Below are 26,224 nucleotides of genomic sequence, written 5' to 3' on the forward strand. Positions count from 1 at the left end.
TTCATGAATCAAAGCTGTTGAGTCCAATCTTGTTAAACTAGGCTTTTCTCCACCCTCAATACTTTTGAGGATGTTATCAGGCAAAACAAACCCTGAGACAAAGGGTTTGATATTGGAAAGCCTTTTTGCTTGCACAATGCCATATGCTTCCATCAGCTATCCTGGATAGCAAATGTAAAGGGATACTACTGGTTGAAAGGCTCCATCCCTGTCATTCTCCATCGTAGTGGAGACAGCATCCAGGAATGGGTTGTCCTTGTCTACTAGCCAATAGGACTGAGACTGTCAAAGCTGCGAGGACACACCTACACCAACGCCCAGCTTTTGTCTCAATCCTAGCTGAAGACAGACATGTGTTTTGCATAGGGCAATCTATTTCTGGATTTCTGACAGTTGTTTGTATTTGACTGTGGCAGCTATATCACCACTGTACTGCTGTGCCACCATTAATTCCAGTGTGAAGAGCTTTTAGCTCGAGCCCGCTGAAGGGCGCCCTGCGGCAAGTCAGGTCACTGGCTGGTGACTCTGCTGGGCAGCCAGTTGAGCAGCGCTGACCCGAGAGCCTGAGGACAAGGCTCCAAAGCATTCTGGCTTGGCGGTAAGCTTAGCGTTCCGCTTCTGGTCGAAGGACAGCCAGGCTGATAGGTAAGCCTGGGCTGTCAGTGACAGCCGCCGCCACGTCAGACCACGCTCAAAGGGTCCCTGCCCGCTACGAGTATACTCAAGGGGAGCCAGCAAGAGCCCTCGGACGTGGGCACAATTCCCAAGCCTCTGCTTGCCTGAGCATGCTCGGAAGAACCCCAGGGCTCCGTTTGCTTGCGGCAGAAAACTGCATCAGCGGGAATTTGCCTGTCACTTTGGCTACCTCAGAGATTGGCATTTTGGGAGGAAAGCATGCGGAGACCTCGGGATCGAGGTCTGCAATCAGAAAAGCAGCTGCAAAGATCTCCAAGAGATCGAAGAAGCTCCCTAAGCCATCCAAAGCGGCACAGAGAGACGCGGCTAGGAGACAGAAAGCGATTGATAAGGAGGTACATAAATTCTGTCAGTAGAAGCCCTCCTGAGGGCTGTGAACAAGCTTCAGGGACACATTCTTCCTGCCATTATGCAGAACGGAAATTTATTCTGCCTCAGGATTCTGGCAGCAGGCCTAACCGCTCTCTGTCACCAGATGGCGCTGCTGAGCAGCCTTTAGCAGGCAATCTTCCCAGCAACAGGGAAACCTTGTATGGCTCCCTCCTAGATCCCTTTTCTGCCTCTACAGCTTGGCAACAGCCTGTCAGATCTAAGGTTTTACCTGCAGAGGCCACATTTACCCCAATTCCATCGGAAATCCAATGTTCAGGCTGATTGGCTTAGCAGGGCCACAATTGACCATGCAGAGTGGCGCCTGCATTCGGATTTGTTTCAGGAGCTGACGGAGCACTTTGGACAGCCAACTGTGGACCTCTTTGCCAGCCTGGACAACACTCACTTGACCAGGTTCTTCACGAGGTTTGCGGTTCTGGGAGCGGAGAGAGTCGATGCACTTCGCAGCCCTTGGCAGAACTGCTCTATGCTTTTCCACCTCTTCCCCTAATCCCGAGGGTGGTAAGGAAGATCCTTGCAGAACGAGCGGAGGTGATCCTTCTGGCTCTGCACTGGCCAAGGAGGTCTTGGTTTGCCGACTTGGTCGCCCTTTCAGTGGCCAGGCTTTGGAGGATACCGCTGGACAGAGTTTCCCTCAGCCAGGGGGCTTTACTTCACTTGGACCCTCAGTGGTTCCAATTGACCTCCTGGCATTTGAGCAGCGGGCTCTGAGCCAGGACAACTATTCCTCCAAGGTCATTGATACCATCCAGACCTCCAGGAGGGCTTCTACTGACAGAATTTATGATGCCACCAGGCGAGCCTTTTGCTCTTGTTGTTTTGAGTCGGACTTGGACCCAACGTTAGTTTGGGATAGTTGCTTTCTTGCAGGCAGGGCTGGACAAGGGGCTGGCACTTAACACGATACGTCAATAGGTGGCAGCTTTGTCATCGGATTTTTCCTACAGGGGTCTGAACTCCCAGCGCCACCCAAACATTTGCAGGTTCATCGGGTGCCACGAACCTTAGGCCTCTGGTGGTTCACCGTTTTCCGACTTGGGACCTCACCAAGGTCCTGCAGGCACTGACTGGGGAACTCTTTGAGCCATTGAGAGAGACCTCCTTACGCTTCCTTTCTTGCAAGGTGGTGTTCCTGGTGGCCATAACTTCGGCCAGGAGGATTTTGGAGTTGGCAGCCCTTTCTGTCCGTCTGGACCTTTGTGTTTTTCATGCCAACAGGGTGGTGTTACGTTTGGACCATTCTTTCATTCCAAAAGTTAATTCGTGGTTTCACAGAGCACAAGAGCTGGTGCTCCCAAATTTTTGTCCCACTCCAGTACATGCGCTGGAGCAGAAATGGCACATGTTAGACATGCGGAGAGCACTCTGGATATATATAAAATAAATTTCTTCCTTCAGGAATATGGATTCTCTCTTTGTCTCATTCCAGCCGGCCTCCTTGGGGGCCAAGGTCACTCCATCGATTGTGGGCGTGTATCGCCAGATTTTATGAGATGCAAGCCGTTCCACTGCCCAAGAGTATTACGGCACACTCCACTCAGAGTGTGGCCACAAGTGGGCGTGGGCAACGCAGGCCTCTCTGGAAGAGGTTTGCCGGGTGGCTACCTGGTCCTCCCCGTCACCATTCATCAGGCACTATAAATTGGATACACATATGCCTTGGCTGAGGCGGCATTTGGGAGACGGGTCCTCCAACGGGTGCATACTGATGAGGGGACCTAGGGCCAGGCTGTGACCACCCGTGAGGACAGAACTGCTTTGGTATGTCCCATTCCTGGATGCTGCCTCCACTACAATGGAGAAAGAACATTGGTCTTACCTGATACAATCCTTCTCGTTGAGTGGAGGCATCATCCAGCCCCACCCTTGTTCTGGGCTGGCCCTTAGTCCTTTGGGGGGGGAGTTTTCTTTTTTCACAGTTCATACGTCGAGGCTGTTTCTATTCCTTTGCCAAAAGCTGGAGACCGTTGGTGTAGGCGTGTCCTCGCAGCTTTGACAGTCTCAGTCCTATTGGCTAGCAGATGAGGACAACCCATTCCTGGATGCTGCCTCGACTCAACGAGAAGGATCATATCAGGTAAGACCAACGTTCCTTTTTGAGACATGGGAAAACCTCTGGACACATCCGTCTTTACTGGTCTTTTTATAGAGACATTTGAACAAAATTTATCTTTCCAATAATTAATAGGTATCCTGGCTGTTCCAACACAGTTTACTTTATCTTCAGTGGTTGCTTAAAGATAAATAGATAGTAGTCCCAGCACAGGTAGCTAGATTCTGCTCAGCAGCACTAAAGATTCATTGGAACCTGATGAATAATCAATTATAGCTATTTTATACAATTATCTGCACTACATATTTTGGTATTATCACCTTGTTGCATTTAGTATCTAATGAATGTAGACCCTCACAACTTAAGGACTTGTTTACATGCAGATGACATATAGGATACCAAATTATGATTTTAATGTAGACTTTATTTGTAATTTTTTTAATTCTAGAATTTTTAACTAGATATTCCTTGAGTATTTTTAATTGTAGTGTAAAAAGCTGTAAAAAGCATTTGAATGGATTGACTTTTTTTTTCTGTGGCTGTCTTCAAGACTGGTGAAGGCTTCATAACACAGGTCCTGTAGTGGTTTCTGGTAGCAGCTCCTAGTTTCTTTGGCCGATATCAAAGTGGCATAGAATTTCTTTCACTGCATCTTTGTGATTCTTGTGTGGTCAATCTCAGGGTCTCTTCTCAGAGTCCAGTACACTATAGAGCAAGTGATAAGGCATACGGCAGTGATCCATTGTGGTGACATGTCCTGCCCATTTCATCTGGGCTTTGATAAGGAGGGACTCAATACTGATGGACTTTCAAGTTGGGCACATGAATGTTGAGTGGAGAGGCACATGAGAATTTTTTTCCTGATGTTTGATGTGCCTTTAGTACAGAGTTCAATACTCACATTCATATAGGAGAGAAGATATAAACCACAGCTCTGTAGATTTAGCTGTGTGGATTTACAGATGTTGTGTTGATTGAGCACTCTAATATTCAGCTATCCCAGTATCAGGCTGGCCTTGCTGATCATGGAATCAATTTCTTTGCCAAAGAAATTGCTCAAGCTAATGCTGTCCAAAGCATTAAAAGCTGTTTACATTTATCAACTGGGTCTCATCAACAGTGATTTTTCATTCTACCCACTTGGCATTTGGCACAATTTTAGACCCATATTTATTAGTCAAATAGTCATTTTAGATGACAGGGTGATAATTCAGACATAAATAAAATAGATAAAATAAAACAAAAAATCACTAAAATAAATGAAATTAAAGTATAACTTATGTATAACTTATGTTTCCTATATTCAGCAGTAGGGCTGTGGACATGTCAGACTAGTAGTCAAATTTTTGGAGAAGCATTGCTCTGTTATCATAAAGCAGCTTATTTCTAAGATTTAAGTTTCAAAAGAATTTTTAATTATTTGTTAGCTCAAAAATATTGTTTTGATGATTAGTATATGGATTATTGAAATAATGCAGACAAAGGGTACTATATCTATACCAGGTAGTACCATTACATCCAGGAAGGGACTTCTTCAAAAATCTCAACAAAATTACAATGACCTATATATGGCAGGGAAAGAAGGCCAGAATTAAGATTAAAGCGCTACAAGACACACGAGACAGAGGAGGCCTTGCAGTACCAGACTGGGAGCTATATTATAAAGCAGCCGGATTGACCTGGATCAAAGAATGGATGAGATTAGATGACAAAAGAATGTTATATCTAGAAGGCTTTGATCTCATACGAGGATGGCACGCGTTCCTATGGGATGGACCAGACAAACAACACATGTACTTCCAAAGACACATAATTCGGGCCTCACTCTTCAAGATTTGGCAGGGAATTAAGAAAACTTATTATACTAAAATACCAAAATGGTGGTCCCCGATGGAGGCATTGATATTTCCAAATACCCTTGAAATCGGAAAGATGATGAGATACCAAGATTTACTGAATCATGAAGGAGAACTCACTCCAAGACATCAGCTCCAAAATGGCGATATAAATATTGATTGGTGGCACTACACTCAAATACACTCAAGATACAATACGGATAAAATCAAATATGGAATTGCAAAAGATCTGAACGAACTGGACAGAATTTTATTAGGAGCAGACCAGAAAATGATTACTAAAACATATAACTACCTTTTGAGAGACAAATTAATAGAAGAAACAGTTAAACATAATATGACAATGTGGGCCAGGGACATAGGACATAATATTCAATTGGCAGACTGGGAGAAATTATGGAAGCAGAACATAAAAATGACAAGAGCCACATCTTACAAGGAGAACCTCATTAAGATGTTTTATAGATGGCACTTACCACCAGCCCGACTTGCCAAAATACACCCAAACACTTCGGCGTTGTGTTGGAAATGTAAATCAAAAAAGGGGACATATTATCACACTTGGTGGAAATGTAGGAAAGCCCAACACTATTGGCAAGATATAAAAAATATTATCGAAGAAATAACGAACATTCAAATAGAAAACAGTCCAGAATTTTTTCTATTTGGCATGATAACGGCACAACATCTTAAGGAAACGAAATATCTCATCATACATATCTTGACAGCAGCAAGACTACTGTTCGCGCAAAACTGGAAATCAGACCAACTCCCATCCAAAGACAAAATCGTTGCAAAGATAACAGAGTGTGCTGAAATGGACAGATTGACGCTGGAACTCCAGGAAAAGGAAGAAAGCGAATACTATCTTGTATGGCACCAATGGTATCAATGGCTGGAAAGGAAAATCAGCAAAAATGTAGAGGACAGAAATTAGGGTAAAGACTTTCACAAGGAGATGAACCCATAAGAAATGTAAATTGGTAGTGAAAAGTTATAACATTGGAATTAGACATTTAATAATTACTCTTTATTAAACTATATAAGCTCAATGACATATATTCTGTTGATGACAAAAGCGTAAATGTAAAATGTTAGGTGGGTTCGTAGGTGGTGGGTTTTTTGTTTGTCTTTGTATTGTATTGTCTTTATATCTGTGTTTATATTTTAATAATAAAAAATTTTTTTTTAAAAAAAAAGAAATAATGCAGACAAATGTTAACTTTAGAATAAGAGTTTGTTGTGTTCTTATATCTATATCTGTACCAAAGAATATTTTTTTCCTATTTTCCTTACTTTTTTCTTTTCTGCACTTCTTTCTACATTTTTCTTTTTCCTATTTCTGCTTATCTTTTATCTTTTTTTAAAAATAGTTATTAAAAAATTAACGTAAAGCATCCAGTTCTATTTTAGACACTGTTGTTTCATAAACCATTCTTTCAATTTTTAGTTTGACTGATGATTTGCAATGCCTCATTTAAAGCCTTTCAGTTCACAAAAACTTTGGTAAATTCACTTTTTAAATCATAATACTTTTCTACTTATTTGAATTATGTATTTAGAACCACTTTTAACTAAAAGGAATAGTTCTGTTTATTCTTGACATTTTTTTTCCTGGGCAAATGAGACTACTCCAAAGAAAGTACTGGGTTTCACTTATCCTGTATGTATATTTTTAAGGAAACCTTACGACATCCATTTAAGTTCTTAAGAATTTTTTGGAAACTAAGTCGGTACTGAAATCTGGCACTTAGTTTTGCAGTGGGGCTGTGAAATAGAATCATTTGGTAAAAGACCCTTTCAGTATCTCGTTAAACCAAATGCATCTTTTCAGATGATTTTGCTGTAGTTGCAGAAGGGAACAATATGTTTGTGAGAAAAAAAATGTTTAGTTTAAGGAGTTATAGAAAGGTGTTACATTTATGCTTCTATGCACTCCAAAGTATCTTTTGATCCTTTGAATCTAAAACGCTCTGCAGTCCTAGCAGTCCTAGCTTGCTGCACATTTATTTGTAGTTTTGAGATTTTTTTAATTAAAATATACATATAAAAACTTCAGATGGGAATTAAATGCAAGGTACCTATAGGATATTGGCAACCTTGAAAATCATCTTATGGATGGCAGTTTTAATAAGAATATAAATATGTGCCTATTACTGTTTATATAGTTCTTAACACTGAGAAAACCTAGAGTAGGAAAGTGAGATCATTGAATGTAATTTGTACGTTTATTGGAGAATCAATTTCATGGATTACTGAAATGTGTTTTGTGATAAATGTTCCTAGTAAAAGAACTATATAGTATATTGATTATTTTATTGATCAATAATTGGAAAACAGAAAATATCTCTAAGAGTTTTGGAGTACAAATACAAAAAGGAGACTGATCTTTTAACTAGTTTATAACTAGCTTATAAACTAGAGATAATATTGTACACAGGTCTGTGAACAGTTGGTTGCACCCTTGAAATGGAAAATATGTAGAAAACAAAGAAGTTGCAGAACTTTTCCTGTAAACAAAATTTATTAAAACTTTAATTTTTTAAAAGTTGAAAAGATGAGCAAGATATACAGATATAGGAACGGTCTGAAGAAAACTTAGAAGGTTTATTGTCTCTTGGTAACAAACTTCATTAAATTAAAATAAATAATAGGACATTCTATCATAAGCCAAACTATAATATCTACCATGGTTATTTATGTAGAAAATACTAGCCTTTATTGAAATAGAATATAAAGGAAGTGCATACTTACCTTTGTCATATATACTGTATGTTCTTTCCAATACATGCACAGCTTGCTTAAAACAGGGGTGTCAAACTGGCGACTTGCAGAGTGGATGTGTCATAAGCAGGCCATGCTCATCCCAGCTCCGTGAATGGGAAAAATGTGAAACATCATGTGATGGCAACGTGGCATCAAACGTGGCAAGTTTGACACTCATGACTTCAAATGTAGATGCTTGCTTTAACCATTTAAGAACAAAAGTAGAATGCACTCTTGAATGACTACTACAAATTTACAAATATATATTTATGAAAGGAAAAATGTTTTGATGTATGAAATGACAATTTCCATTGATATAATGTTAAAACAGTTAAGACAACTTTTAGACAGTATTTAACATATTCATATTTACAGTGCTATCTCTATTAATATCCTGTGATAATTCAGAAACGTTTTGTAGTACTGTGCCCAGTATTTGAATGGTGCTTCATTCACAAAGTAGGCTGGTGCTAACATAATAACCAAATGTTAAAGACACTGCATCCTTTGGACAGATTGCATGGCTTTCAGTGCTTCTGTGTGTGGCATGCGCACACAGATTCCCATGGAAGTGTTGTCTGTACATGGCCACACGCATGCAAATGATCATGCTCAGCCTTGAAGCAGGCCCATGAGCCTTCCAGAAAACCTGGTTGTATTAACATTCCAAGAAAAGATGCTTTGTTTATGCTAACGTGCCTTTTGAAGCATGTCTTTAAAATGCTTCCACAAACCTAAAGTTTAGTATGTCACAAAAGCACTGGAGATTTACTTCAACAAGTACTTGACCTTTCCAGATAGCGTTCCTTCCATTTTTAACATTACCCTTTTGTTGGACTGATAACCCAACGAAGTGAAGAGCAGCATACTTTCCTACAGTGGTGTTTTTGTTTTATAAATGAATACAGCTGTGTTATTTCATGTGGAGGAAGCATTCATGTTGAGTTCACAGAAGTTTCTCAGAAGGCAGCGGGGTGGAGGATAAAAAGATGCTTACATTAACTGTTGACATGAAAACAGGCTTATTTATCTGTTCAAGTTGCTGGTTTTTTTCAAAAGCCGTAGTTGAATAAGAGATGTACGTGTAATGTTTTCAATTTAGAAAGTTGTTAGGCCATATATGATCAAGACTTTTTTTTAAAAAAATAGATTTTGCAAGTGCTGTGGAAATGTGGAGCCATACCTAACTATCTGTTATTTAAAATTATACTATATGAAAATAATCCTTTTTTTTTTTTACCTTATTTGCTTTTGATTTACTATCTCCTGTAATATAATAGGCTTTCTTGCCTTTGATACTGAGACTGGATTTTGTATCTTTCTTTTGCATGCAAAAAAACTTATATTGGGAAATAAATACACATAGAGTAGTTCAGCTCACAGATTTCGCTAAACTATCCTTCAGCTATGCTTTCTTGAATAAGATAAAGTTGCAAATAATACCAAATTCATCCTGGTCATAGTGAATTGGCTTCATGTTTATTCCCTAAAAACCAACATATTATTGATTTTTATGGAGGGAGAAATCCAAGATTAGATGTGTATACACACACACACACACACAGACACACACACACACACACACACAGAGGTACCTTATTTCAGCCAGTGGTGAGTTCCAAATTTTTTTACTGTTCTGTGGGTGTGACTTGGTAGGCATGGCATGGCCTGGTAGGCGTGGCTTGGTGGACGTGGCAGGGGAAAGATACTGTAAAATCTCCATTCCCACCCCAATCCCGGGGAAGGTTACTGCAAAATCCCCATTTCCTCCCAATCAGATGGAATTTGGGAGGCAGAGAATACATGGGGGTAGGACCAGTCAGAATTTTTACTACCAGTTCTCCGAACTACTCAAAATTTCTGCTACTGGTTCTCCAGGGTTTCCTGCTGAAACTCACCTCTGATTTCAGCCCAAGAATCCTGAATATCCCAAAGCTTCATCTTTCCATATTCATGCTCAGCCATAGCAACAGATGCTTAATTCACCAACTAACCAAGCAACAGGTACCCAAATTAATTCTGACAAAACAGATATAATGGTACAACTACAGTGCTGACTGTCTCACAGGCAATATTACATTTCAAGCATCACTTTTCTCCAGGAGATAGAAAAATACTTACATCCTACCGTATTAAAAGTCAAGTCTCAACCATTTTTAAAATTTAAATTAAATATACTCAGCAAAGAAGCATATTTCTTCTTTTACTTCTTATGCTCATCAAAGAAATACTTTTGAATGCATCTTTGAAAGTATTAAAGTATTGATTTCAAATATTTTGTTCAATACATGAACTTAGTCTATGGTAATCATGTTATTACTGTACATATATTGCGATACTACTTTTTATTTTGAATCTCTGCTATTGCTTAATGCGCTACATTTAATTATTTTACTAGGCATTATAAATGGTTTCTTATAGGCTTGAGCTTCTATTTTTATTCTTGATTGACTGATTATGGGTCAACAAGCCAGTGTCAACTCTTAGCAATCACTTATATTTTTCATGATGATTGATTACATACGCTCAAGTCATTATCGACTCTAAGCAACTACATAGATTTTCTCCATTATGGCCTTTATTATGGTCTGTCCCTAGCTTGATACTTCAGATCTTCTAAGCATGCACTCATCACCACTGCAACTGAGTCCATCCTCCTTGCTGATGATAATCTTCTCTTGTCTTCCACTTTCCCCAGTATTAAGTGCCTTTTCCAGAGAGCTAGGTCTTTGTATAATGTGTCCAAAATAGGTCATTATGCCTTAAAGGAGAACTCTGAATTGATTTGTTCAATGATCTATTTGGTTTTTTGGCTGCCCATGGTATTCCTAGTAGTTATCTCCAGCACAATATTTCAAAAGCATCAATACTCTTTCTAGCTTACTTCTTCAGAATCCAAATTTGAGTTCCTAAGAGTGTCACAGGGAATACCATTGCTTGCACCTTCTGAACTTAGTCTTAAATTAACTTCTCTTCAAATGCAATGTTAATACTTGGAAATAAGAAGGTTGTCAAGGTAGGATGTGTATTGAAATAAATCTGAACAATTCATTAAAAATAAGTCTTTATATTAAATGTAGTAAAGTAATAGCTTTGTCTTGATTCATTAGCTAAGAAAGGGTGTAATTCCTCTAGCCTATTTATCTGTAGTGGGAACCACACTGTATTTGTGCTTTTGAATACTTTGCCATCTGCATAGAATTCAATGTGTATCATCACTTCAGACAAGATGCCAGCAAAATGACAACATCTACTGTACTTTGGTCACAAACTATGCCAGATGTGTTTATACTTGTAGTTTCAATTGTTGCTGCTCGTTTTTCTTTTTTATATATATATATCAGTCAAATTTAAGCAGCAATCGAAACCATGTGTACTTGGAAGTAGGCTGCACTGAAATTCAAAATGAGTAAGATTTGGTTACTAACAAATTGAAAATAATCCTTAGCTTCAAATAGTGCTGATATGGTGTATCTATGATTTGCAAAATAAAGATATTTTTATTTAGACATTTTAAACAGCTTTTGTGACTAAAGAAATAATTTGTTGAAGAACGCTGAAAATAAATATAACAAACAATAAAAATACATTTTGTAATTTTTTTAAAAGAATGTTCCTCTCCAGTTTCGTCTCTTTTATGTCATAACTTATGTGATGAATTCATTTAAAACACTAATGTAAATTAAGAAGTAGTTCATGGTATGAGATTATAGATATGTTCATTAAAAAGAATAATAATCAGTGATCAATATCTCAGACACTTTTGTATATACTTCAAGTAAGGTTTTTTTCCTAATTCAACAAAAAATGTTAGGACTATTGAGAGCTATCAAGAAATTGAACATGATGGATATGATGACAAATTAAGTTGAAGCAATAGAAATAAAATTCATAGAATAGTAAATAACATGAATAACTGACCTTGAAATACAAAAGGGGGGTTCATATTGATTAAATAATGCTTAGTGGAATAATATAGAAAGATATGAAAACATCAGAAGGTAAATTAATTGCAACATAACTTGCAGATAGCAGTTAAGTTAAGAATATTATAGACGACAGCTTTAATTTTTAAAGCTAGGAAGGAAAATGAAATGTTATAGTTTTTGTTGTTGAAAACATCTGATTTTTTTTGTACAGCAAGTAGAGAGACTTAATTCAGGGATTCTCAAATTTTAGAATATCACAACATTCTAAAAAAGTTAAAGTGGATTTGAACCCTTCCCGTATGAATAAAATTTAATGTCATTGAAATTAGATTTGGGTAAGAAATATATATATATATAAAATTTTGATTTATATGCCGCCCTTCTCTGGAGACTCAGAGTGGCTTATAAGGCGTTAAGCAATAGCCTTCATACTTTTGTATATTTTATACAAAGTCAGCTTATTGCCCCTACAAACCGGGTCCTCATTTTACCTACCTTTGAAAGGATGGAAGGCTGAGTCAACCTTGAGCCTGGTGAGAATTGAACTCGCAGTAATTGCAGGCAGCTGGAAGCTAAATACTACCTTTAACAGCATTAGTCTGCTGCGCCACTCAGGCTCCTAAAATATGCCACTTAAATGTAAATTTAAATATTAAATAAGACAATACACTTTATAACATTATAAAAAATTCTTCACTAGAAATAAGCAGACAGATAAAATAAAACCATATTGTTAATTGGAAAGTATAACCTTATTTGCTTTTGCATAATTCCTGAAATCTGGATTTCATTATGAAGGCAGACATTTTCATTCACAAAGTTAAAGGATCTTTTCCTATCTTAAAATCAACTTATCTTAAACCACACTTAAGCTTGCAAAACACTAACAAGCTGTATGTTACCTTTGCCATTCCCTGCCAGTAGAGCTGAATTGACATAAAAGCCACAGTCTATTGCTTCTTTCCTTTCTAGACTGATGCTTGTAAATCCTTTTGCTCTTCCAATTATCTACCAGCTGCATCCTCATAGTCTTTTCCCCTTCTCTGCAGAGAGAGTGCCAGATAGGATAGTCATAGTTTTGCATAGAAATTGTATGGCCTCCAGCCATGATTAATCTCCCTTTCACAAGGAAATACAATGCACATAAAATAACAACAAAACCTCACACTGTTCAGGCTTCATATAGGGCACTGGAGCCAATATGTTGCTTTATATTTAGCATACCTTTGCATAAAACTAGCAAGCCTACTAGAAGAGGACTTTCAAGAGGCATTTTCTGATGACCCTCATTCCCTTGTCTCACAGCTCTCTAGAAGGTGAAACATACACTTCAAGGACTGTTGCCCATAACTTGTTAATACAATGTATGTTTTAAATTCAAAATTCCCAGAACTTGTCTTTGGCTTGTATATCTCTGGAATTTTGACATGTAAGTATAGAAGCTTTAATTGTTTCATGGAACTTTTTAGTCCTATTAGTGTAAGCTGCCAATCAGAAGAGGAAAATTATCTGCAACGAAGGATATGCTGCCAGAAGATATAGCTTTGGTATTTAATATAATCTTTAGCCCATCTCACTGGAGACATGGGCATAAACAATAATCCTGTTTTATATTCTGTTTACCAGATAATGAAGACAAAATAATAGTTCTGCTCAAGACAACTATGATTTTGCAGGATCCAATCTGGGTCAGTCACCGGGACCAGAGCTTTTCTCGTCCGAACTTTCGGACTTGTGCTGGAGTCCATCTTCAGGGCTATAAGTTTTGATATGACTTTGTTCTTATACTCTTTCAAATTAATGAATATTTGGCACTGAAGCAGACTAGTTGTTTAAAACAATTTCTAGAACTGTTGATTCCTAGTTCAAATCATGCACATGTAGATTTCATCTCTAAAAAGTCCAACTGTGCCTAGTTTAATTTGCTTCATGACACTATCTAGATACTGTAAAGGAAATGTAGAATTTCATATTTCAGAACCATAGCAAGACATCCTAGAAACCTCATAGAAATCTCATTGCCTTTTGTATAGCTCATGGTCTTTAATTTCTTTTTTCCCCATGCCTTTAAGTCAGTGTGGAATCTTGGCAACTGTCTGGACAAATCCCTGCAGTTTTCTTGATTCATTTCAGCATTTCAGCTTGCCATTGCTTTCTTCATACAATCACTCTTGCGTACTTGCAAAAATTGCAGGAGTGTGGCAGAGGGAAAAAGGAGAAAATACTATTAAAAATGTACCATATTTCTTATAATATTTAAAAGAATGTATGGTCTTTTTTATACAATGTGAGTTTGGAATAAAATACAGTGGGGTTTTTTTGGTTAAAGCTATGTAACATTTTGGGTTCATTTCTGAAAATGCTTTTTTTAGCTTTTTAATTTTCTATGTGCAGAGGGAAACATTTTTATTTATCTTGGTCAGATTACTTTTTTATATCTAAAGAATAAAAGGAGCTGGTGTAATGTTGTAAAATTACTGCAAAATGAATTGGTACAATTATTTTTTGCCTGTTTAAAATTCCCTTTAAATGTGTTGCATTTTGCTTGGCCTTGATAACCTTCACCATGAACAGTTCCCCAATTATGCAATTAATTAAAATTAATTTATTTCAGAATTGAAATGCATATGTGGAAAGATCTATAAAAGAAATGCTTTTACCAATGCATTTGCATTATAGCTTTGATGTATCATCAAAATAAATAATTTGGTTTCTTAAAAAAATCCGAGTTTACCTGCTATATTTAGCAATTGGATATTAACAGTTTCCCAATTTTTTGTTTCTGAAATCGTGTTTGTAGGTATTTTGTTAATGTGTTTATTTGGCAGGGAAAATGGAGTGGGGGGGAGTTAGTGATGCTTAGGTAATTCAGAGTTGTCAACCTGTACTTTATATTTGGAACAGATAATCATGGGTGTTCCATTTCCCCTTCCCCATTATTTGCATAATACATTGTCATTGGTAGGTTCTTTGCTTGTCTAGAAAAATGTGAAAATCTTATAAACTGTGTTTTAAGAATAAAACGAGAGACACATGAATTTTTTGCTATGGATTTTTGTTATTGCTTCCTGGTAGTTTTGGCAAGCAACTGATCTGCGATGATTCATTTTTATTTATAAAATATGACTTACACCTTTGTTATTTTATGACTTGCCGTATGTCTCTGAGTAACTATTTTGTGACTAAGCCATTCATTTTCTCCATGATTATCATCTTGGGAAGTTTTAGGGACCCTTTAAAAATATTATGTTTGGTTCACAGCACATAACTTTATGTAATATTAAATTTTATATCTCTTGAAATTAACTCTTACATAGATTAATATTTCTTAGTGAGAGAAGACCAGAGATTAGAGAGACCCATGACACAAATAAAGACCAAGTGACTCTTATGTTGAATAAAACAGTGGCTAAAATCAAAAAAGCCAGGAGAAACATCCTCAAAAATTTAAAAGCTGGAGCAAAAAATGTAAATGATGTTGCCTAAAACCTACATAAAGGCTTTGACTTACCATATTTTTCGGAGTATAAGATGCACCTTTTTCCCCCCTAAAAGGGGGTGAAAATTTAGGTGCATCTTATACAATGAATGTAGCCCCGCCCACCCACTGGCCCCCAACCTTTGGCTTCTGCCTCGCAGCAGTTACCTCCTTGCAAGCAAACAGCAAGAAAAAACAGCTCCTTTCAGCTTCAGCACAGCCTAATTAGCACAAGTTGATTGAATCGGCCTCCCGACTCTCAGCTGATTTGCTCTCAGCTGTTTTGCGCAGGCTCTGCTGGTTGCTGCAAAGAGGTAAATTGCTGGAGCAGATTTTTTTTTCCTTGTGCTAATCAAGCTATGCTGAAAACGAAAATGAAAGCAAAGCAGGCTGTTTGCTGTTTGTTGCAACAAGGCAGAATTGCTCAGAGGCAAAGGGAGATTTATTTTTCTTCTTTTCCTCACCAAAAAAGGTAGGTGCGTCTTATACACCAAAAAATACGGTATGTGTAACACAATGGATATATCTTCTATAGCTTTATTCTTGTCTGCAATTTTCAAAAAAATACAACCATGATGTTTCTGTGAACCTTTTTCTGAATAAGCCAGTGAATAAAAATTATATATATGAATATAATTATAATTATATATTTATTACTTATTAAATTTCTATGCCACCCATCTCTCCCCTTCCAAGGTGACTCTGGGAGGCTGAAAAGTTATAAAACAAGTAAAAGTGATTAATACATTAACATATTAAAATTACACAAATTAAAATGTTAAAAACTCTATTAAAGTTATAAATTTAGTATAATTATTATAATTAATGTTACAAGAATATGGGATCAGTTTGCAGGGCTGACATTCCTGTAATGTCAAGTCGGAAGTGATTTATATGTTCACTAGTGCCATCAGTACAGTGGGGCAGGCTAGAGACTAGTAATAAACATGGCCAAGAAGATAGCTCCAGTGTTTATTTGTCTGTTTCTGGTAATTATAAGCACAATCTTATGACCTCTTGCTGGCTGTTTTCAGAAACTCTAGAAATACAGTTTTCCACTGTTCCTTCCTGATCCTGAAATAATTCCTTTGAGACTTAGGTAGCTAAGCCACACTATTATATTGGAGGGGGAGGGGAAGAATTTAAGGTGGAAGAGATTTTAAAGTTTCAACTCAGGAGGGTCAGGAATTATGTTGCCAGATATCTGAAAATGCAAAGGACGACATGGATAATTGGAGGGGAGGGGGGAAAGGACTTGGCACCTTTAACAAAAATTATAGTGAAAAACTGCTCCCCCGTGTACTTAAATCTACATTCAGATGAATTATTTTTCCCCTAGCATCAGAAAGGCTGTTTTTTTCAATAGTGCTTGAGCTGGTTAAGAGGCAAAAATCTTAAATGTATAACTGATTGAGGTCTTGTCAGTTTCAGGCAGAGCTAAGCCAGTGGGAGGGTACTAAATTAACAAATTATGGTCACAGAGTTGAGCTTCTTAATTTGCATTTAGAATTTATTAGGGGAATGCTCAGCACCAGGAGAAAAAAACTGCTCAAGAAGAGATAGTTTGTAGATACTAAAAAAGTCAGATGATACTTGATTTTAAGCTATCATTACCACATGGAGAACATGTTCATCTTTTTCCAGACTTCTGTAATCCTAATCAGGAGAGCCAGCATGGTATAGTGGATAGAATGCTGTGGGGGGAATGAGAAGAACCAAGTTCTAGTCTTCCCACAAAGCCAGCTGAGTAACTATGGGTCAGTCATTCCCTCTCAGTCATGCTCATTACCGGGTTTTGCAACAAGCTTCCTGATCAACAAAACTCACTGTATCATGTACTGATTGCTTTGCTGTAGATCTGGGCGGGTACAGAGCAAAAACAAGAGGACCTTGCAAACATGCAAGAAAAATGATGAGCAAAAACAAAATTGTGTCAGATTGGATTATTTTATTCTTTAAAAGGCTACTCAAGTGTTCCCTGCTAGTAGGACCAATGTCATATATATGCCACATTTCCTTCAACAGTTCTATTTGCAGTAACCTCACAAGCCCAAGCTATTGAATGAGGTCAGACTTCAATGCCTGCAAGTACTTTGGACTCTGTAAAGAATGAGGATGCTTGAGGGAATTTTTTTTTTTTATGAAGGAATGATTGAAGTCACCCCACTTGAAGACTAGAGGGATAATTCTGGAATGGGGGATTGGGTTTATTTGTAAATAGCTGGCTTTAAGTATAATTATGAAATTTCAGTATTTATTTGTAGTGAACTTAAATTCATATGTTTATATAAGATCTAGGGAACATGTATCCATAGAACACTGTAACCACATTTTACCAGGTTAAGTTCTTACCTATATAGCTACTTATATGCCATCATGACTCAATGCACGTTAGTGTTCCAGGAAACATCTGCTTGGAATCAGGAAGTTTAGTAATTACTTCCTTTCTTTCTTTCTGACCTCTGTATGTGTATGTTTGAGAAAGGGACACAGGGTAGAAAAGATATGGAACGTTGTATAGAATGTGTAATTCTCCAAGATAAAGTATTAAACAGCTGAGTTTATTTTTGATGATCTTGTAAGTCAAGAGAACTCTGTAATTTTATACATGCAAAATTTAATTTTTAGTATCACTCTATATAAACCAAATAATGTAAGATTGTAGAACATAATTTTTACTATGTTGTTCCAAGGCAATATTAACAAAAATCTTTCTGTAAAACTAAATGTTTCCTTGCATATTTTCTCAATTTTAGAAATAAAGGCTAGTTTTGATATCAATACATCAGGGATAACTTTTCTTCCTTATTCCACTTAAGCCTAATTGCTAACCTGTCAGTTCTTATCTGATGATATATCAAATCCCTGTATCCCCATAATACTTTAAATTGCAGAATTAGAGATCAAAAGACAACATTATTGTTGATTTCTTTTGTACTTCAAAGAATAAAAAAAAAGAATACAACTGGCTTCATACCTAGTGCAGGAATAGAACTCAGTCTCCTGGTTTCTATACCAGGACCACACCAAAGTGGCTCTCATCTACCACCAGTGGCACTGATAAATAATGGACTGGAAATTCGGTTTATATTGCTGCATGCTATAAAAGGACCATTAGCAGGCATCTAGGATTTCTAGTCTACTTTTATTTATTTATTTTTGTCAAGCATGTATGAGAAAATAAGTATAAGTATAAATGTAACATATAAACATATAAGTATAAACAGGTATAAGTATAAACATAAGAAATTAGTACGAATAAATGGGAACAGTAGGCCAGGGATGGTAGGCATGCTGGTGCGCTTATGCATACCCCCTTACAGACCTCTTAGGAATGGGGTGAGGTCCATGGTAGACAGTTTAAGGTTAAAGTTATGGGGGTTTGAGGATATAACAAAAGAGTCAGGTAATGCATTCCAGGCGTTGAGAACTCTGTTGCTGAAGTCGTATTTTCTGAAATCGAGTTTGGAGTGGTTTATTATGAGTTTGTATAACTGGTAGGACGTTGTAGCAGACAATTTTGTGTACTAAGATTAGGTCAGACCGTAGACGGCGGTGTTCTAGATTGTCCAGGCCCAAAATTTCAAGCCTGGTGGCATAAGGTATTCTATTGAGAGAAGAGGAATGGAGTACTCTTCTCGTGAAATGCCTCTGGACTCGTTCAATTGTATTAATGTCTGATATACCTGGGAATTTCAGGCTTTCTAAACAGTATGTAAAAAAAAAACTTAAAATATTAATAGAAATAGTGGAATGAAAAATGGACTATTGCAATTTATTTTCACTTGAGATATTAAGCAATATTTTTTATAGAAATGTTCTTTATATATTGCATAACAATCAACTGTAATTACACGGTTGTATACCTAAATGATTTGGGCCTGTAGAAATTGCCTTCATAATTGTATATGTGGGACATTTGCTTCTCTCAAATTGAAGGTTAGTCACTCAGAGGTTTAGCAAAGGGATGAGAGCACGTTGGGACTTCAGAGAATACTATAGGTAATGAGGGCAGCTGTGTTAGAGGAAGGGAAGAGCTAATCAATTTCATTCAATTCACCAGTTACTGGAACTATTTTCAGCTTGTTAAACTTCATAATACAGAATGATTGCTAAATGAGCTTTAGCTCTGTGTCTTTTGGTGTGCTGCAAATGCAGCTGAAATTACTGAATCAGGTGTCCTGCAGAGTAACAACCTCCAAAATAAATAAATTCTGTAAGATTCATAATAAAGTAGATACATTGCTACAGATTATATTAGTGTTCGGATTTGTATCATCCTAGTTCCACAGACCTCTGTGACTTAATTTCTTGGCCTATTTTCTGTAGAAAGAGGAAAAAGGAGGATTAGATAATTTTAAAAACTTGTGGGTTTTGTACAGATTTTGTTGGAGTTATAAGGGAAGGAAGGAAGGATAATGTAATTAGAGATTACATTAGATTGAAAAAAAATTCTTTGCTACTCTTTCGCACATAAAACCAGATCTGGATATACGAAGGAAAATGGTGTGCATAAAATCCTTCTGTCAAACAATGTTTTGAAAGTTTTTCTACTAGTGTAGGTAGATAAAAATCTAGAGTATTATGTCCATGAAAAATAAATGGACAAATAAATCCTGAAGGCTGCATTTTGGAGAAGCACACAAACATTCCTAAAACAACAACAACAACAACAACAACCAAAAACCTGAATCAGATATAACATCTGTATAGTCAATCATTTTGTCTCGTGGAGATTATTTAGATACTATTGGTAAACTCACAGTAAGGTATGTGAAAATGGAATCTTCCTTGTATCTTTGATCAAATAACATTGAGAATCACATGCCTTCAGATTCTGGAACCAACTTAAACTCTGTGACTTTGATAGCTTCATCTATCAATTTTAAATCCTTGTGGTTTGTGCCATTGCTTCAGCTAACACTGCATTCCTACTGCCAGGAGTTCGATCCTGACCGACTCAATATTGATTCAGCCTTCCATCCTTCTGAGGTTGGTAAAATGAGGATTCAGATTGTTGAGGGCAATATGCTGATTCTGTAAACATAGCTTTACAACTCTCTGTAAAGAGGACTATAAAGCACTATGAAGCGGTACATTAGCCTATTGCTAACTTTTCACAAGGCATTAAGAAATGAAGGGAAATTAAGGGCCGTAGCTTTTGAAAACTACAAGGGATATTTTTTAGAATTTTATATTCTAAAGGGTATTTAGAGTTGTATCTGTGAATAGCTTAGTTCACATGTACTGGTACTACCATTTGTTTAGTGACCATTCAAAGTTACAACTGCACAGAAAAAAGTGACTTTTGACCATTTATCACAATTACGACCATTGCAGCATCTTCATGATCATGTTATCAAAATTTGGAAGCTTGGCATCTGGCATGTATTCATGATGGTTGCTATGTCCCTGAGTCATGTGATCATCTTTTGCGACCTTCTGACAAGCAGTGTCAGTGAGAAACCAGATTCACTTAACAACCATGTCACCAACTAAATAAGTGAAGCGATTCATTTAACAATTGTAACAAAGGTTGTAAAATGTGGCAAATTTCACTTAACTGTCTTGCTTAGCAACAGAAATTTTGGGCTCAACTGCGGTCATAAATTGAGGACTACCTGTATATTGTTCATATCGTCATGGTAGGCTAGGGATCTTGGAAGAAGGGGAGTAAATTTATATTTTTAGACCAAGTTTATAGTTGTTTATTATTGATACAATTCATCTACCCAATCTATTCATCATAGTTTGTTGTTGTGGGGAAAATAGGTGTTGGATATGTTTTCTGCTTTGAGTTATTTGTAAATACTGGTACTCTGTGGCTGCTTTTAGGAATATTATAGTCTATTCTTTAAAAGAAGGTATAAGCTTACTTATGTAAAATAATTCCACATTTCCAATATCTGTCATGGATCAGACATCATAGTTATTCCTGCTTTAGAACATTAGGAACTAGTGGGTTCCATAGGACAGAAAAAAATGTTGATTTTCCTCTTCCTTTGTATATTAGATTTTTTTTTTTTTTGCATACCACATTACTTTTCATACTCTTATCATGAAGCACTTATTTTGAGAAGTATAACTCCAAATATTTCTTAGTGCATGCAATTAGGTGTGGTATCCTTTGGATTCAGGTAGGATAAATTATTCTTGGCCTAGGTTTGTTATGTGTTCATTAGAAGTCAGATTTGTCTTGCTTGGGTAAGCAACAGACCGCAGCAGAAGACTTCAGTGGCTGGGCACAAAAACTCTGTTAAGCAGATTTATTGTAAAAAAATAAATAAATAAAAGAAAAACCTAAAGAGGTCATTAAGAAAAAAAAAGAATTCCAACAACCACTCTGCATCAGAATGGAAGTCTATTTATAGTGAAATAAGTTCAAATCTTTTTCCTACCTACACAGTCTAACAGAATAATAGCTACTTTCTTGTAAGTGGAAGAGAGAGTTTCTATCTGTACCTTGTTTTGCTAAAAAGTCCATCTGATATCAAGACTGTTTCCTGGTGTCTATGTATGAACATCATCCACATCAATATACCTAACTCAATCTTCAGATGTTCATCTGACCTGCCCTATGTTGTGGTAACCAAGAGGAGGTGAAAAATGCTGGAAAGATTAGTCAACATGCTGGTAAACAATCTGAGTAGAAAAGGATGGGAGATATGCACCAGTCTTGCCCTATTTGTTCTGTAAGATTGCGCACCAAAATGTGTTTCAACTGAAACGCAAAACAACAAAAATGCTTCAGATCTCAGTGTAGCTGAACTGAGAACTTCTCGGTTTATCTATTAGTAAACAAAACACATCTACTATTTTAAGTTCAGCCCCAGTGGTCTGCAATTTTGTGAGATTAGGAAAGGGGCTGATATATGCAATCTCAATTTCCTCCTTTCATCATGTGATCACCCCTACCTAAACAACTCTTTTGTCAATTTATGTTTGCAGTTCATTCAGCCAAATATATATCTCCTTGTTAATTAGTACCTTTAAGTGTTTCAAATTTCATGGTGAGGTGTTCTTATTTCTTTCTGGGTTGCACAAATAAAAAAGCATATTAACTGTTTCTTCTAATTAAGTTGAAGATAAACACTTGCATGTATAATTAATGGTATGCATAATGAGTTTAAAACAATTTTGTATTTTAAATGGGAGAAAGCAATAACATTTTAAACTATTCTCTCTTTCTTTTTGCAGCCTATAGCATTGTCTTCCATTAGGTGAGTACATTGTTCAATTTAACAATTACAAATTAATCACCTGTACTTTCAAATGTGTTTTTCATTTTTAAAGACATCTCATATTGCTATGTAAAGTTAACAGCTTGGAGCTATATTTATATACAGCAGTTTGGCTATATTTAAATTTTGTAGATCAGCACAAGTGGAGATAGTATTCATTAAGCTAGATTCTGCAGTATTGAGTTTTCTTGAGATGTGAATTCTGAGGATAAACACACATATGCATGCACACCCCCAAGCATGCAACAGGATATACTGAAAAATAAAAGTGTTATATATCTCAGCTGAGGGATCTGAAGCCCATTACTCTCTCTCTCTCTCTCTCTCTCTCTCTCTCTCTCTTTCTCTCTCCCTCCCTCCCTCTCTCTCTCTCTGTATAAAAATATGATATGACACAGATGAAGTATCATCACTATGTTGATGACGCCAGGTGTATATCTCCATCTTGGAGAAAGTAAGTGATATTGTGGATATCCCTTCACAATAGCTGGAACAACAGGCTTCAGCTGAACTCTGGACAGAGTGGCTGTGGGTAGAAATCTTCTCTGTATCCAGGAGCTTACCATCTTTACCATCTCTACCATCACTACTGCCCTTTGGACCATCTTACCCCTAAGGGGGAGGCAGATCTAATCTGTTATGTGATGCTTAGTTGTACATCCCTGTCCCAGACTGTCCAAGTAATGCTTTCATGGTGCCTGAAGTCAGTAAAGTATTTTGGGGAAGAATCAGCTTTTGTTCAAATAAGTGGCTATGGATTTTAGAGACTATCTAGTGATTTGCCATCTTTAACTCTGGCTGGGATGCACACACACCCAGTCAGAATTAATCTATCAGTTCTGGACTCAAGGCTCCTGTTTCATGAGCAAGTGGTAGACATAGTCATGAAATTTGCACAAATACATTTTGGCAACCAGTTCCTCTGTTTCCTAGATCAGGATGTACTGTTTGTGCTCACTCATGCCTTAGTCACTTCCCAACTGGACTATTGCAACAGGCTCTACATAGATCTTTCTTTGAAAAATGTACACCAATATAGGACAACCACTGGAAAATCAGTGGGCTTTTGAATGCAATTCTAGGAGCTGATTATCACCTTTGAAGTCCTTCTTGTAAGGCTAAATTGCTTATGGGACTAGTTATTCCAATAGTTTCTTTCTAACCCAATAGATCTGGCACAGTGGGCATGCTGTGGCTCTTGCCTAACTTTGAAGTGTAGCCTATCTTATGCTTCTGTGCTTGGTTTATGCATTTCTAAAGGCCCTGAAGACATGGCTCTTCATCCTTCCTTTGGAATTATATATGACCCCAACCCAGCTGGTTTTTAGGAAAGCAATTAAGACCACCACCACCACCCCTCAATGTGGGCACTGGAAACAAGATATTGATGGAGCTGGCATCATTAATATTATGGCTGGTAGCATAGTCAGCCAGATGTTTAAACTGGATTTGGCATTTTTATCCATGTATTGAAACCTTTCCAAGGAACTGGATATGCAGATGTTGGTGTTAAAGGTATTGTCACAGAATGTAAACTTCTCCAAATAAAACTGCCTTTTGCAATTGACTGATAATTATTTGTCACTGATGGTATTATCAGAGAAGGCCTACTTTTGTAGTTCCAATAAATGGCATTGTGTAATTGAAGAAATATGGAACTCTGCCAATAGTGTGGTGACATTTATTGGAGCTTCAGTGTGTATTTTTTGTTTTGGTGATAAATTTGATAATTGTATTTTGTTTGTTTTTTTCTTATTTGCAACTCAGAATTTCCTTTAGTAGGTGGGTTGAGAATACTCATTCTGACTCTAACATAAGCTTTAATGCATTCCAGATGTTTGGGACTACAATCCCAGAACTCCTGAATCATTCGATAAGCTTTCTGTTTGGATTTCTGATAATTGTAGTTAAGTTTCCAGGATTTTAAGGAAACTGTTTGAAAGCCTAAAGCATAGAAAATTCAAGTGATGAACTGGACTTCAGAATCTTGCCTGAGGTTTTAAGAAGGAGAGTTAATACTCTTATTCTGAAGAATAAAATTATTAAAACCTCTTATTAAGCCTTGTTCATTCTCCCTTTGAAAAGACAAATAAATAATTGAGGAACCTTTCTGTGCTTAGAGATACATAAGAAAGCTGAATGATATATTCCATTCAGAGCAGCATGTTCCATGCAGAGTACATGCTGCTGTTTGCATCAAAATATTTGTTTTAGTAAACTACTATGTTACAGTAGTTTAAAATTTGACCATGCTGTTAAGCTAGTCAAGTACGAAGTGATTGTTGGAAAAAGTGATGTACACATTTCAGGGTTAAAATAAAAGTGACAAGAACTGTTGCAAAGCAGCTAGCCGTGTTTGAAAAACATCGAAGATCTGAATTTTTGTCCTTGTAATTCAAATAGTATATTGTATTTCTAGAGCACTCATTCTCTCCTGCCTTTCTTGACTCAAGACATTTCTTAATACTTTTTTTTTAAAGAGTAAGAATTGCATAGAATCTGCAGCTGCGTGGAAGAGACTGTGAGCTGCAAAGCTAGTAATTTTTAAATCACTGATCATAATGAAGGCTTCCTATTCCTGTAAGGCGAGGAAATATTTTACACTAAAAAAGAACAGCCCTTTCCTTTCCTCTTAAGCTGTTTGATTGTTTATCACATGACAAAGCAACCTATTACAGGGTGCAGAAATCAAGATTTCCATTTATAAGTACGGAATTGGGTGGAAATCAGAAATCAAGATTTCAATTTATAAGAATGGAATTGGGTGGGAAAGGGATGAAAAAAGGAGGTGGGGAAACTACTACTCTGCCTTTTAAAAAGAACTCTATTGCATATTGGCCAGAATTTCCTGAAAAACAGTTTGCTGATAAGGAGTTACTTCCAGATTAGAAGCAAAATGGACTTCAGGCTGTTATTCATAAGAATTTTCATTAATGAAAAGGAGGTAAATATAGTAGTTTGATTTAATTTTATATGATAAAATAGTATGTAATAGTTTCTAAGTTTAAAGTTAACAGAACACAAGAAAAGTATCCAAGAAGCAAATAATTTAATAGATTATTCTGCATATTTATATATTAACTCATACTTAATATTTCAAGGTTTATGCCTGTTCTTATACTATGATACATGGTGTAATTGTTCACATTTTTTTTTATGTATGCCTTTAGCATAAGGAATATTAAAGTTAGATGTAGTTTATTCTTAAATGTATAAATGAGTTTTTCTTAGGTTGCAATCTCGGATTGAAGATCGTTTGAGACATGGTTACAGTTTTGAAAAGACTTAAAATGTGAGTTTTTTAATATGTTATCCTATATGTTATAGGGTATCCTGTGTAATCTATGGTTCCTTAAATCTGGTTGAAAATTCAAAAGTCAATAGAAAGATACTACCTATGGTAAACTATGTTTTAGCACTTAGTTTGTTATTTAATATCTATTCGTGAATATTGGCTCTGATTCAAAATATAGTGCACCTGATGTTATGTTTGGTGACAATTCAAGGGTGCTAAACAGATTATTAGCACATGTAGATACCTTCACCTAATAGGTGCTGTAAGAATTGGGAACACTAATAAATTTTGAACAAGGAAAATTATAAATAAAGCTCACCTATTTTTTCCTAGTATCCATTACTCTATTTATTAATTGATCTGAGCTGGGAAAGTAATGTTTAACATAGAGTTCAGTGGTGGGTTTCAAAAATTTTTACTACCGGTTCTGTGGGCATGGCTTGCTGGGCGTGGCATGGCTTGGTGGGCGTGGCAGGGGAAGGATATTGTAAAATCTCCATTCCCACCCCACTCCAGG

The 26,224-nt window shown here is 36.7% G+C and overlaps 1 protein-coding gene across 5 annotated transcripts in view; it reads left to right on the forward strand.

The window, feature by feature from the left end:
• Positions 1–26,224, forward strand: part of PTPRE (protein tyrosine phosphatase receptor type E) — a 125,048-nt gene that overhangs the window by 24,565 nt on the left and 74,259 nt on the right. For 3 of the 5 annotated variants that reach the window (XR_015728340.1, XM_034436462.3, XM_034436461.3), the window contains exon 2: positions 22,369–25,704. Coding sequence is in view for 2 of the 5 variants with exons in the window: in XM_034436462.3 (XP_034292353.1) it covers positions 25,676–25,704 (29 nt within the window). In the remaining 3 variants the exon portion in view is untranslated. The remainder of the gene's footprint in view (positions 1–22,368; positions 25,705–26,224) is intronic. The other 2 variants (XM_034436463.3, XM_087871638.1) reach the window with 1 other exon arrangement.

Source organism: Pantherophis guttatus, chromosome 6 (assembly GCF_059756535.1).
Source record: "Pantherophis guttatus breed Tessera chromosome 6, ASM5975653v1, whole genome shotgun sequence".
Taxonomy (NCBI): domain Eukaryota; kingdom Metazoa; phylum Chordata; class Lepidosauria; order Squamata; family Colubridae; genus Pantherophis; species Pantherophis guttatus.